A 12,590-nucleotide genomic window follows, 5' to 3' on the forward strand; every position below is an offset into this window, starting at 1 on the left:
CTCTGGACCAGGACCAAGACCAGGCAGAATTGGGTTCAAATCCCGGCTGCCCACTGCCTGTGACTCTACAAGCCCCTCCCCTCTCTGGGTTTCAGAACCCCCCTCTTGGTAAAATGGGAGTAAAAACACGCTCACTTCTGGGGTGGCCACAAGGAGTATAAAGGACTCCCTCCTCCGGCTGAGCTCAGAAATGGTCTCTCCCTCTCCCCGGCCCCTCCCTCAGGTTGAGAACCCACGGGGGCCCTGGACTCTCTCTGAGGTTTCCTCCAGCACCTCAGGTCCAGCTGAGACAAGCAAGGTCACTTACTGCCCATCACTTGAACAGCCAGTGGAATGCAGGCGATAAATAATTCAGCTCTGGGTTAACTCAGTGCCAGGGTTCTTTTATCTAGTCCAGATGGTCAGATGGGGGCCACCGCTCATTAATTAAAAAGCAGGGCCGGGAAAGGAGGCTGCTCAGTCAACTCCTTCAGAAGGAGGCTGCGGCGAGTTAGGGAGGTGACGAAGACTGCCGTCCACCCAGCTGCACAGAGGTGTGAGTGTGCGTGCGTCTGTGTGTGTCTGATCACACAACCTTGAGATCTTTAGACCACTACCCTGGCAGCTGAGAGTTCTCCCGTGGGGCCTTGCCTCAGCTCACCCAGGAGGACACTTCTGGTCTCATCTCATTCCCGCCCGCAGCAAAGTCCACCTTCCAGCAGCCTCCGGGCTCCGGACTACCTTCTCTGTGAACGTCACCCGGGAGCTGACCTCCAGGGGGCGCTCCCGGGGGCCAGACCCGGTGCGCGGCGACTCACGCGCGCCACCTTGTGGTCTCCCCACCGCACTGTCCGTCAACAGGAGCGGGGTTGGCCTGCAGCCTGCCTGCCCCGCATCACTCCTCAGCCCATTTTCCTTTGGAGTACCGTCTCCACTTCACTAGAAGTCTGCGTGGACTGTCTAGAGCTGAACAAACCCCCTGCAGACCTCAGTGTGGTCATAGGAGTCGGCCTGGTCCAGTCAGTCAGTCAGTGATGGACTCAGAGGGGACGGGTGACCTGGGCTGGGCCAGTGGTACCAGACTTAGGATCTGCGCTAGAATTCAAGAGAGAAGCCCTCCGCCACCGGGAGGAGGGCCTGCCAGGAGCTGCTGGTGGCCCTTCCTGGCGCCCCGGGGCAAGTCCATCTGAGGCTCAAGAGAGCTCAGAGCTGAGGGGTGGGGGAGAGCACAGGTAACATTTCTTTTCATTTTGGGGGGCATTAAATTTTTTTTTCTAAGGGAATAAAAGAATGCGTGCAAAGTTGGTCCTGGACTGGACCCTGGAAGAGAAAAGGGAAAAACTGGGGAGATCTGAGCGAAGTACGGACTTTCAGTGACGAGTTAGCAGTGCTGACTGCTTTGTTTCCCCGCATGCGCTGTGCTTCTGAGAGGTTAACACTGGGGGAAGCTGGGGGAAGGGTATTCGGGAACTCTGTTCTATCTTTGCAACTCTCCTGTAACCTAAAATTATCTCAAAATCAAACTACCGAAGGGGGAAAACCCAATTCTGTGCACAGCTATTATTCTTATTTCCCTGACCTCCGCTTTTCAGATGGTGACAGTGAAGCGACCTGTTGAAGGTCACACAGCCGGTCAGTGGGCAGAGCTGGGATTCCGCCCGAGTCTGTCTGACTGACCTGAAACACCGCTTCTGCTTTTCATCCTCACAGCGCAGCGCCTCCATGATCGTGATCTCCCGTTGGCCGAGCATCTGCAGACCTCCTCTCTGGTCTCCCTGCCTCCACTTCCCGCCTACCACAGTCTGTTCTCAGCAACGTAGCCAGAATGACCCCCCTAAAGCAGAAAGCAGGCCATGTCCCTCCTCTGCTCAGAGCCTTTAAAGGGTTCCCATTTCAGAGGAGAAGCCGGAAGTCCTCCCCACGCCTGCAGGGCCCTCCTTGGTCTGGCATCTGCCACCTCCCTGCCGTGTCACCCTCGTCCCCACCTCAGGGCCTTTGCACTCACTGTCTTCCCTCCCCATCCTACACATCTGCATGGCTCACATCCCCGCTGCCTTTGAGTTGCTGTTCAGATGCCACCTTCCTGGTGAGGCTTTCCTGGACCACTCAGAAAAGCAGCGCCTCTTCACTCCTGTCCCTGCTTTATGCATAGAGCTCATTGTCTGATACAGTAACATGCTTATCAACTGTCCTCTCACCAGAATGTCAGCTCCTTAGGGCAGGGATCTTAGTTCTGCTCACTGCCCTACTCCCACCGTCTACAGTGGTGTCTGGCACATGGGTGGCTGCACACCAAGTACTTCTTGGATTTTTTTAACTGACTTTTTCAAAATTGTATTTATCTATCTGTGTGTTTGACTGCACCAGGTCTTCACTCCGGCATGCAGGATGCTTAGCTCTGGCACGAGGGATCTTTGAGTTGCAGTAAGGAACTCCTAGCTGCAGCACGTGGGATCTAGTTTCCTGACCAGGGATCGAACCTGGGCCCCCAGCACTGAGAGTGCAGAGTCCTAGCCACTGGACCACCAGGGAAGTCCCTTGAATATGGTTATTGAGCTCTGGTTATCAGCCAAGCACAGTTACCGGACTTCACCTGGATCACTGCCTTTCACCCTCCCCACAACGCCTTGAGGAAGGTCCTGCTGTCTCTGTTTTACAGAGGAGTAAACCGAGCTAGTAAAACCGAGATAGTAAAGTGTCTGCCTGCAACGCGGGAGACCTGGGTTCAATCCCTGGGTCAGGAAGATCCCCTGGAGAAGGAAATGGCAACCCACTCCAGTACTCTTGCCTGGAAAATTCCATGGATGGAGGAGCCCAGTGGGCACAGTCCATGGGGTCACAAAGAGTCGGATACGACTGAGCGACTTCACTTTTTTCACTCTCTAAGCCGAAGCACCAAGAAATTAAGGGTCTGACTTTCCAGGGAGTGGCAGAGATTCAGGATCCAAATTCAGGGAGGTTGGCACAGTCTGTGCCCCAAACTCCTGAGCTACCCAACCTCTTGGCCCTGCTCTCAAGACTCAAGATCTCAAAGGGTCTTCCACCAGCCCGAATTATGGACACTGCCAACGACTCAACCTTAGAGGACATCCTGACACCAACTCCTGCCTAGTTCTCCTGGCGCCTCCAGAGGCTGTTCCCCAGACTTGCTGCCACTCAAGCCCCCAGGCCAGCATCCAGTTCCGCTGACACAGGCCATTTCCATAAGGGATTCTGGGGACAGTTTGGAGTGCCAAGTCACTGCCCATAAATATGTTATTAGACATTAATGGGGCCCCAACTACTGATTAAACCCACCCCCATCCCTTGCCAGCCTCTGCCTGCAAGAACATTTTACGGTTCTGAGAGAAAATTAAAAATAAATCATAAGTCGATGGGAGAGGAATTACCCAGAAATGTCAGCCTGTGCAACCGCCCGTCACTGCCGAGGTGAGGCCAAGAGAAGGAGGGGCTCTGGCCTGCAGGGAGGGGGAAGCCAGGCCTGGAGATGCAGTGTTCTCACCTGCTTTCTCTCGCTGCCAGCGACATCCGGGCCATCACCAGCTCCACTGGCACTGCCTTCCCTTTGCTTCCAAAATCTGTCTAGTTCTTCCTTGTCTCCGTGGCCACCACTGGTCCTGCCACCATTGTCTGCTCACCATGTCCCCGCTTCTCAGATCCTGTCCCTCCTCTGCTCAGAACTCTGCCAAGGCTCCCACTTCACCCAGAAGAAAAATCACGAGTCTTTACTGAGTAGGACCCAAGGGCCCTCCGTGATCTCTGCCCTCAGGCCCACAGCCCCCCTGCCCCCCACTCTGCTTCGGCTGCACTCAACTCCTCGCTGCTGCTCAAACACCTGGCATGATCCAACCCCAGGGCCTTTGCACGTGCTGTTTCCCCTTCCTGGAATAGTCTATCCCCATACCCTCCCCAAGTCCCCAAACCTAGCTCTTTCTTATCATCCAGGGTTCAGCTCAGTCATCTCTTTCCCAGAGAGGCCACCCTGGCCAGAGTAGACTCCCAGGACCTATCTAGTCATGACCCTGTTTTATATCCTGCATGTCAGCACCTAAATTCACCCTGCATGTTTCCTTGATGTCTCCCCCACCCCAACTCCTGGCTAAAACATGAGCAACACAGAGTAGTGTCTTTGAGGTCCATGGTGAGTACTCAGTGGGACTTTTATTTTTCTTGAGCAAGTAATTTATTTTCAGAATCCCCAGTGCAAACATAATACATTGAATAATTAAGCAAAATTATCTCAGGTCATTGTAAATAGGATTCAGTCAAGTTTGGTTTCAATCAAAATGGATTTTAGGTCTGTTTTTTTTTTTTTTCATTTTTTTTAATTAAATTTTTTTTATTGGAGTATAGTTGCTTTACAATGTTGTGTTAGTTTCTGGATGATAAGCAAAGTGAATTAGCTATATGTACATAGATATATATCCCCTCTTTTTTAGATATCCTTCCCATTTAGATCAACTCAGAGCGGGGAATAGAGCTCCTGGAACTTCTACACGAGTCTTCAAGATAACTGATTTGCACACTTCAGTAACCTCAAGGTCATGAAAAACAATGAAAGGCACCAAAATTGTTCCATACTAAAGAAAACTAAGAAGGCATAATGACTAAATGCAGTCTGTGATCCTGGGCTCAGTGCTGGACCAAGATGAGATTATTAAAACAACTGGCAAAACTGGAATGTGGACTGTATATTAGATAATGGTCCTGTATCTGGGTTAATTGTCCTGAATCTGATCACTGGGCTGTGGAGATGGAAGAGAATATTCTTGCTCCTAGGAGACGCACAATGAAGAAATTTGGGGCAAAGAATCATGATGCCTGCAACTAATTTGCAAATGATTCAATAAGATAATCAGAGTAGGAGAGAGAGAAAGCAAATGTGGTCAAACGTTTAAAACTGGGGAATCTAGCATTGTGAATCAACTATACACCAATAAAAATACATAAAATTGAGGAATTAAGGTGAACTATATATGAGTTCATGAAACTATTCATACAGCTTCTCTGTAAGTTTGACATTTTTCCAAATTAAAATTGTGTATATTGAATGAAAGGTCCTGTTCATGAGGCACTTGACAGTTGAGAGAGTGAGGGAACGGGGGCAGACAGCTGGGTGTGTGTGCACAGACCCACACCCACACTCCCAGTGGACCATACGCACACGTGTGCAGGCACACACACAGGCCCGTGCAGGCCCATGCACACGGATCGCAGGCACGTGGCCGCAGTGTGCCGCACAGGACACACGTGTGAGCGCACGCACACACACGCACTCACATGCACAGCCTCACATCCACGCCCGCGGCACCCACCTGTGTGGCCCACAGCTGCAGCACCAGCGCGCGGGCCTGCATCCCCTCCGGCACGCCCATCTCCTCCAGGTACAGCAGGTAACTCTCCAGCCATTTGCTCCGGTGGGCCCGGCTGGCCAGCCTGGCTGGGGCCAACAGCTTCCACAGGCGACCTTTGACATTGCCCACCTGGTCCTTATCCCCTGCAGGGATGGAGCACAGAGGATGGGGGGTTACAGCTCCACCTCCAGCCCAGGGCCATCCTGCCCTGCCCTCGCCCCTGAGGCCAAGGGTCTTCGGATCACCCCAGGGGGTGGGTGGGGAGTTCCTGCAGGAGGAAGCTCCAGGGATCCTGGTCCTGAAATGCGGGCCCAGTCAGAGGAGGTGCTCCGCCAGCATCTGTTAAATGAACAGGTTTCTTCGCAGAGCAGGGGACGGGACAGGAAACAGGGGCCACGTGCTCCTTTCCTGGGGCCTGATCCCACGTGTGTGTGGAGACCCCGAGGGCACAACATCGGCCAGGAGAAATGAACGAGCGGACCGCCAAGAGGGGACAGATGGGTCTGGGCTTCCAACTCCACACCTGCAGGAAAGGCAGGTCCAGTCACGAGGGCGGAGGGCCCGGCGGGGCCTGGCGGGGGTCCCGGGGCTGCACTCAGCTCCACCCCCAGCCCCTCGGGCCTGACAGACAAGGCACCGCCAGGGAGCCCGTGACTCCAGCAGAAGCTGAAACCCAAATGTTCACACGGAAGCCTCTCCTGTGTTTTAAAGTTAGCATCTCAGTAAGTCATTTTTAATTACCACGCAGGTCACAAAAGCTTCTCTGAGGGTCCGCTTTGGAACCCCGATCAGCAGTTCACAAACACCATTAAATAAACGATGGTGTGTTTACATTCCGGAAAACTGTTCAGCGGCCCACACAGACAGACCACTGAAGGCATAAAGTCAGTGCTTACTGTTCATATGTTTTGTTAATGCTACAAGACGATGCTGCATTGACATATGTGCAAATATAAAATTTGTTTTTTTCTTTCCCCAAAATCACCCTTTGGAAAAGAAGGAGTCACTCGGATTGCTACAAAATTCCAAAGTACTAGCAACTCTCTCACTGGCTTTTTTGAGCCACAAAGCAGTGTTTCAGGAAGACCCATCTACCCAGTGGCTCCAAACCAGGCTTCATGTGACAGAATGTAAAAGGTAGGCAAAACTTATTTAAGCATATTAATTACGTTTTCACGTAATATACTCCATATGCTTTTCTTCCACCTCTAGACACTTTTTCAGGTGACATACTTCCCAATTTAAAGCAATGAGGCCAACTGTTCGTCTGAAATACATGATTTTTCTGTTATGTACATTTGCTATGTGTTACGTGTATTTTCGGGGTTTCCCTGGTGGCTTAGTAGTAAAGATGCCAAGGCAGCGGGATGGGGAACACATGTAAATCCATGGCTGATTCATGTCAATGTATGGCAAAAACCACTACAATACTGTAAAGTAATTAGCCTCCAACTAATAAAAAATAAATGGAAAAAAAAAAAAAGGATGCCAAGGCAGGAGACACGGGTTTTATCCCAGGCCCAGGAAGATCCCACAGGCCACGGAGCAACTAAGCCTGTGCGAGCCGCCACGACTGAGCCGCCACGACTGAGCCGCCACGACTGAGCCAAACCTAGAGCCTGCGCTCTGGAACAAGGAAAGCCACCAAGATGCGAGGCCCTTCCGCCACAACTAGAGAGTAGCTCCCCCACTGTGCTGCAGCTAGAGAAAAACGCTTGTGGCAATGAAGACCTACAGCAGCTCTTAAAAAAAAAGGAGTCATAATAAGATAAATAAATAAAAGATCCAGGACAAAGTCTTCAGAAAAATAAGTAAAAAATAAACCATATTGGCAATTTGGGAAAACTAGCTTAACATTTTCAGAGCCCATAGAATAGTGCAGGACACACAAAATCTTACAAAAGATTTCGTTACAGCTACTCTCTTAGGAAAAAGCAGTGCCCACACCAGTGTGTTTACCATGCATTTGTGGGCAAAAGAGAAAAGAAAGAATAACATCATGTCTGCTTGTATTCGCATGAAGGAACTCTGGAAGGATCCACAAGAAACTAGTAACACCAGCCAACTTGGGCGCAGTGGGGCGGGGTGGGGGGGGGGAACAGGGTGGAAGGAAGGATGACAAGGATGGATGGGAGACATCTCACTGTTACCATTTTGTATTTTCAACGTTTGGATCACGTGAAACGAAATCTGGCACCAACCCCAGCCCCGTAAAGAATTTCCAGCAAAAGATCATAGATTCATGGGTGGATAGATTCAAAAAGTACATTCCATGTTTCAATCAGATGATACGGGAGTGAAGAAAGAGGTTCTGAAAAACCGAGTTTGGTGACTCCACCTGCCACACCGCTGATGGAGATGACACAGGTGTCCAGATGGAGCCTGAATAAGCCACTTCCTGAGAGGTGAGCGTGAGAAGCAAGAGACATTTCTAAACGGTTCGTTTGTACAACCTGTGAGCTTAACCACCGCTGCTCAACAAGATCGATAAGATGCTGTTTCATTTCTAGTCCTAATTATTTCCACGTTTAGGTTGACTAAAAAGACAAACAAACCAAACCAAACCAAAACAAAACAAAACCCTTCCTGCTGGGAAGACCAGGGCTTGCTGTGTTTGGATCTGAGTATAACTGGGGTGTACTGTATTTTACATGTGCACCTGGAGGAGGGCCAAGACTAACTCTGTCCAGAAAGCGAGCCGCAAGTCACATACGCTGACTGAGCACATGAAATGTGGCCACTCAGAATCGGGGTGTCCCGTGAGTCAAAAGTACATACCAGATTTCAAGTCTTGGCGACAGACACAAAATGTAAAATATCGCAGTAGTTTTATATTAATCACATGCTAAAATGCTAATCATTTAGATATAGTGGGTTAAAGAAAAATATTATTAAAGTTGACTTCACCTCTTTCTTTTTTATATTTAACTTTATGTATTTATTTTACTTTCATGGGATTTTTTTCCCTGGCTGCGCCCTGCAGCATGTGAAATCTTGGTTCCCCAACCAGGGGTCAAACCTGTGCCCCCTGCAGTGGAAGCCTGGAGTCTTAAACACTGGAATGCTGTGGAATTCCTCTTCATTTTATAAAAAAATCTGTCTACTAGAAAATGTAAAGTTACATACGTGGCCGACATTCTATTTCTACAGGACGGCACTGTTTTAGCAATTGTTCAGTTGCTCAGTCCTGTCCGACTGTTCATGACCCCATGAACCGCAGCAGTACAACACTCAGTTGATAACAATGGTTACCTTGGAGATAGATGCGAGGGAGTGAGGTCAAAACAGTATACGCCTTCTTTGCAATATTTTATTTTTTCACAAGAGGCAGGGGAGCCCACTTAAGAGCCCAAGCTCTGGAGCAGAGGGCCTGACCTTGAGTAAGGCGCCTCACCTCTGAACATCTGTTTTCTCACCTATAAATTAGGGTCAGAGTACTCACCACACAGGGCTGTACAGAGACTGAATGCATTCACATATAAAGCCTGAAGACTGATGCCAGGCCCAGGCCTAATAAACATTAGTTATATTGTTAAACAAAGCTGAATGAATGTTAGTAAATTATTAGTCCAAGAGGAATGTAGTCATGTATTATTTCCATAATTAAGAAATAATAAATTGTGAAACAAAGATCACCTGGTTTGCAGCCATAGCGACCCAGGTTGAGATCCCAGTTCTGGCCCTTCCTAGGGGGACAATCTTGGGTAATCACTCTGTATTTCTGAGACTCAGTTCCCCATCTGAAAAATGGGGGCAACCTGGCTCAGAGGACCATTAGAGGAACTCGAAAAGATCACACGCGGAGCACACTGCATACTGGCAGGGGTTTGGCAAATTGCACTTGCTATGTCCTGCCATTCTGATAAGGTATTATTTATCAGCCCCCATGTAATGACTCAAGGCTGTGAATCAGAACTACCAGGCTCATATGATTGGTAACTTGGTCGGAAGCAGGAGAAACAGGTTCAACTCCAGACTTCCCATGCTGTGTGGGCTCGGCTGAGGCCCTGTCCATCTCTGAGCCTCAGTCGCATTTTTTTTCTCAAATATTTCTTTATCTGCTGCACCAGGTCTTAGCTGCAGCACTTGGGATCCTCGCTCTCCACTGAGGCACGCCAGATCTTGAGTTGTGGCGTGTGAACTCCTAGTTGTGGCCTGTGGGGTCCAGTTCCCCGGCCCCTGCACTGGGAGCAGCCAGTGAACCACCAGGGAAGTCCCTCAGTCTCCGCGTTTGTAAAGCAAGAGGTCTAGGTTTGGAAACACCCCTGTCCCCTGGAGACCCAAGAGTACAGTTCAGAAAGGCCCCCAGTGGAGACAAATTTTTAAAGTCTTGTGTTTCGCCTTTAAAATGCATTTGGTTTTTGCATTAGACCCTGTGATTCTTTAATAGAAGAATGCTTCCCGCACCCAAACAGTATTCAAATAAAACAGCCAACAATTCGGTGAAATGATTATTCCAGAAAGAAGCGGTTTGCTTAGCTCAGGGCTCTGTTTAACTGCCTACTGCCTCCCCAACTCTCTCCTGTGTGAGAAGCACCAAATTCGATTGTCTAAGGGCCCCCAAAAGCTCAATCTTTTTAAAAATGTTTGTATTTCTAAAACCGGAGAAGGAATAATGCATGAAAATAGTAAACAACAACAATATAATAAAGGAAAAAGAAACTCTAAGACAGTGGTCCCCAAACTTTTTGGCACCAGGGACCGGTTTTAATTTTCCAGGGAAGACAGTTTTCCACAGATAACATGGCAATGAATATCTGTGGATTTGTAGACACACGGGAGCATCTCTGTGGGTTAACTCCAATAAGCGGAAGTACAGGATCAAAGGTGTGTGTATTTTATGCTGATAGGTTCTACCAAAGTGTTCTTCCAAAGTAGCTGCATAGCTTCACATGCCCCATAGCAAGCTCTGGGGGCCCTTCTGCACCCCAGCCTCCCGTCCTAAGTGGAGAAACAGCCCTCCACATTGCCACCTGCTGCCCATACTGAGAAATGCAGCCTTCCCACACCCAGCCCAGAGCTGCTCCAGGGATAAAAGGGAGGGTCCCTCTCTGCATCTGCCCAGACTCCCCCGGGGCATCTGTATGGAAGAAACAGCAACAGAGAAACTGCTCTTCCCTGGAGAAGCGATCAGTGCTGGGCTGTATCAGTGCTCCGTGTACCAGGTTTTGCAATCAAACAGACCAAGCTTCTATCTTGCTGCTCTGTCACCTACCAGCTATGTGTCTATGAAAAATGACTTCACTTCTCTGAGCCTCAGTTTCTTCACCTGAAAAAAGCATTTAATAATACCAACTTTCATCGGAAGGACTGATGCTGAAGCGCCAATACTTTGGCTGCCTGATGTGAAGAGCCAACTCACTGGAAAAGAGCCTGATGCTGGGAAAGATTGAGGGCAGGAGGAGAAGGGGCGACAGAGGATGAGATGGTTGGATGGCATCACTGACTCAATGGATATGAGTTTGAGTAAACTCCAGGAGATGGTGAAGGACAGGGAAGCTTGGCATTCTACAGTCTGTGGGGTTGCAAAGAATTGGACACAACTTAGCAACTGTACAACACCAACTTTCCAGCACTGATGTCAGGATTCCATAAGATAAGGAGCTGTGTCAAAAAAGACGCTAAGAATCATGAACAAGCAACTCACAAAGAGGAAAAGCAAATGGCCGGTAACACTAAAAGATGTTTTTTCATCACAGGATGAAATGCCCATAAAGCCAGATGCCCTTTTTTGCCCATCAGATTAGTAAGGATTTAAAGACTCATAACTGCATGCTCACAAGGTTGTGGGAAAATGCAAATTAAAACGACCAATTACACACGTCTGCCCATTAGACTGTCAAACCATTGGAAAGACTGATAAAATCTGGTGAGGAATGAGCAGACACCTTCCCTTTGGGTAGGCGTATGAATTGCTCCATGTGGTTTTGTAAAAGATACAGCAACAGCTAATAAAAATTTTAATGTGTATGCCCTTTAACCTGGCAAACCTACTTCCAGGAAACTGTTAGAGAAAAATAAAATCACCAGATTGCAGAAGAGATAACAAGTACAATGAAGTACTGTAACAGTCACACACACAAAAAGAAAACAATTATAAATAGCCATTGGAGGGGGATAGCTGTCTAAATAGTGACCTGAAAGAGCCAGAAAGATGTCTGGATTTTTTATGTTGATTTTCACATCCTTCTGCTTTGCTGTGTATATATATACATGTGTGTACATATATATATTATTCTTGAGTTAGTTTTATAGATTTTCTGGGGTTTTCTGTGTATAGTATCAGATTCCTTGTAAATATGGATAATTTTATTTCTTCTTTACTCATTATTATATTGGTAATTGATTTCTCTTATCTAATTGCATTGGCTAATGCCTCTAGAAGATATTTGAATTAACAAGGGAGATTGTGCAGCTATGTTGTTAGATTAGATAATAAATATAATCCTTTTTTGTAAATACGCACAGTGATACTTTAGATATATATACTTGTCTCCACTGTTTAAATAGAGTATCCCTACAAAACACTGAAAAGATGTATTAGCATGTTAACACTGATTTCCATAGGAAGATGGGTTTGGAAGAGTATTATTACTTTTTCCTGTCTACATCTATCACAAGAACGTGTTTCTTTTCAAAAAACCATTTATTTATTTATTTATGGTGCCTGTATCAGGTCTTCACCGTGGCATCAGGACGTTCGATCTTTGCTGGGGCGTGAGGGATATTTAGTTGCAGCTGTGAACTCTTTAGCTGTGGCACGTGGGATCTAGTTCCCTAACCAGGGATCAAACCCAGTCCCCTTGCATTGGGAGCACACAGTCTCAGCCACTAGACCACCAGGGAAGTTCCTGTGTTTCTTTGTCTTCTATGTATATATAATTTTAAAATTTACTGATTTTATTTTCGTGATGTTGTTATTTCTGCCTCCGCGGAGGCGGCGTTGCTCTGCACGGGCGTTCGCTAGCTGCGACGAGGGCTGTTCTCTGTTGTGGTGGCCGGGCATCTCACCGAGGCGCCTCCCCTTGCTGTGGAGCACCGACTGGAGGCGGGCGGCTGCAGCTCGCGGGCTCGGGGCCGAGGGCTCAGCAGCCGAGGTACACGGGCTTAGTTGCTCAAGGCCTGTGGAGTCGTCCCAGGCCAGGCACTGAACCCTGTATCGCCCACACTGGCAGGCGGATTCTTTTCCACTGGGCCACCAGGGACGTCCCCTGTGTTTTTTGGCTTTTTTTAACTTAAACAATATAATGTGTTAAA

At 48.3% G+C, this 12,590-nt stretch overlaps 1 protein-coding gene and 1 non-coding gene across 3 annotated transcripts in view; both read right to left on the minus strand.

The window, feature by feature from the left end:
* PTGIS (prostaglandin I2 synthase) overlaps positions 1–12,590 on the minus strand; it is a 49,030-nt gene that overhangs the window by 11,657 nt on the left and 24,783 nt on the right. For both annotated transcript variants that reach the window (XM_070472746.1, XM_020906226.2), the window contains one exon: positions 5,295–5,476. In XM_070472746.1, coding sequence (XP_070328847.1) covers positions 5,295–5,476 — 182 coding nt within the window. The remainder of the gene's footprint in view (positions 1–5,294; positions 5,477–12,590) is intronic.
* Positions 2,439–2,511, minus strand: TRNAE-CUC (transfer RNA glutamic acid (anticodon CUC)). Its single transcript has one exon. It is a non-coding gene; the product is annotated as a tRNA-Glu (tRNA).

The sequence above is a fragment of the Odocoileus virginianus genome, chromosome 9 (genome assembly GCF_023699985.2).
Source record: "Odocoileus virginianus isolate 20LAN1187 ecotype Illinois chromosome 9, Ovbor_1.2, whole genome shotgun sequence".
NCBI lineage: Eukaryota > Metazoa > Chordata > Mammalia > Artiodactyla > Cervidae > Odocoileus > Odocoileus virginianus.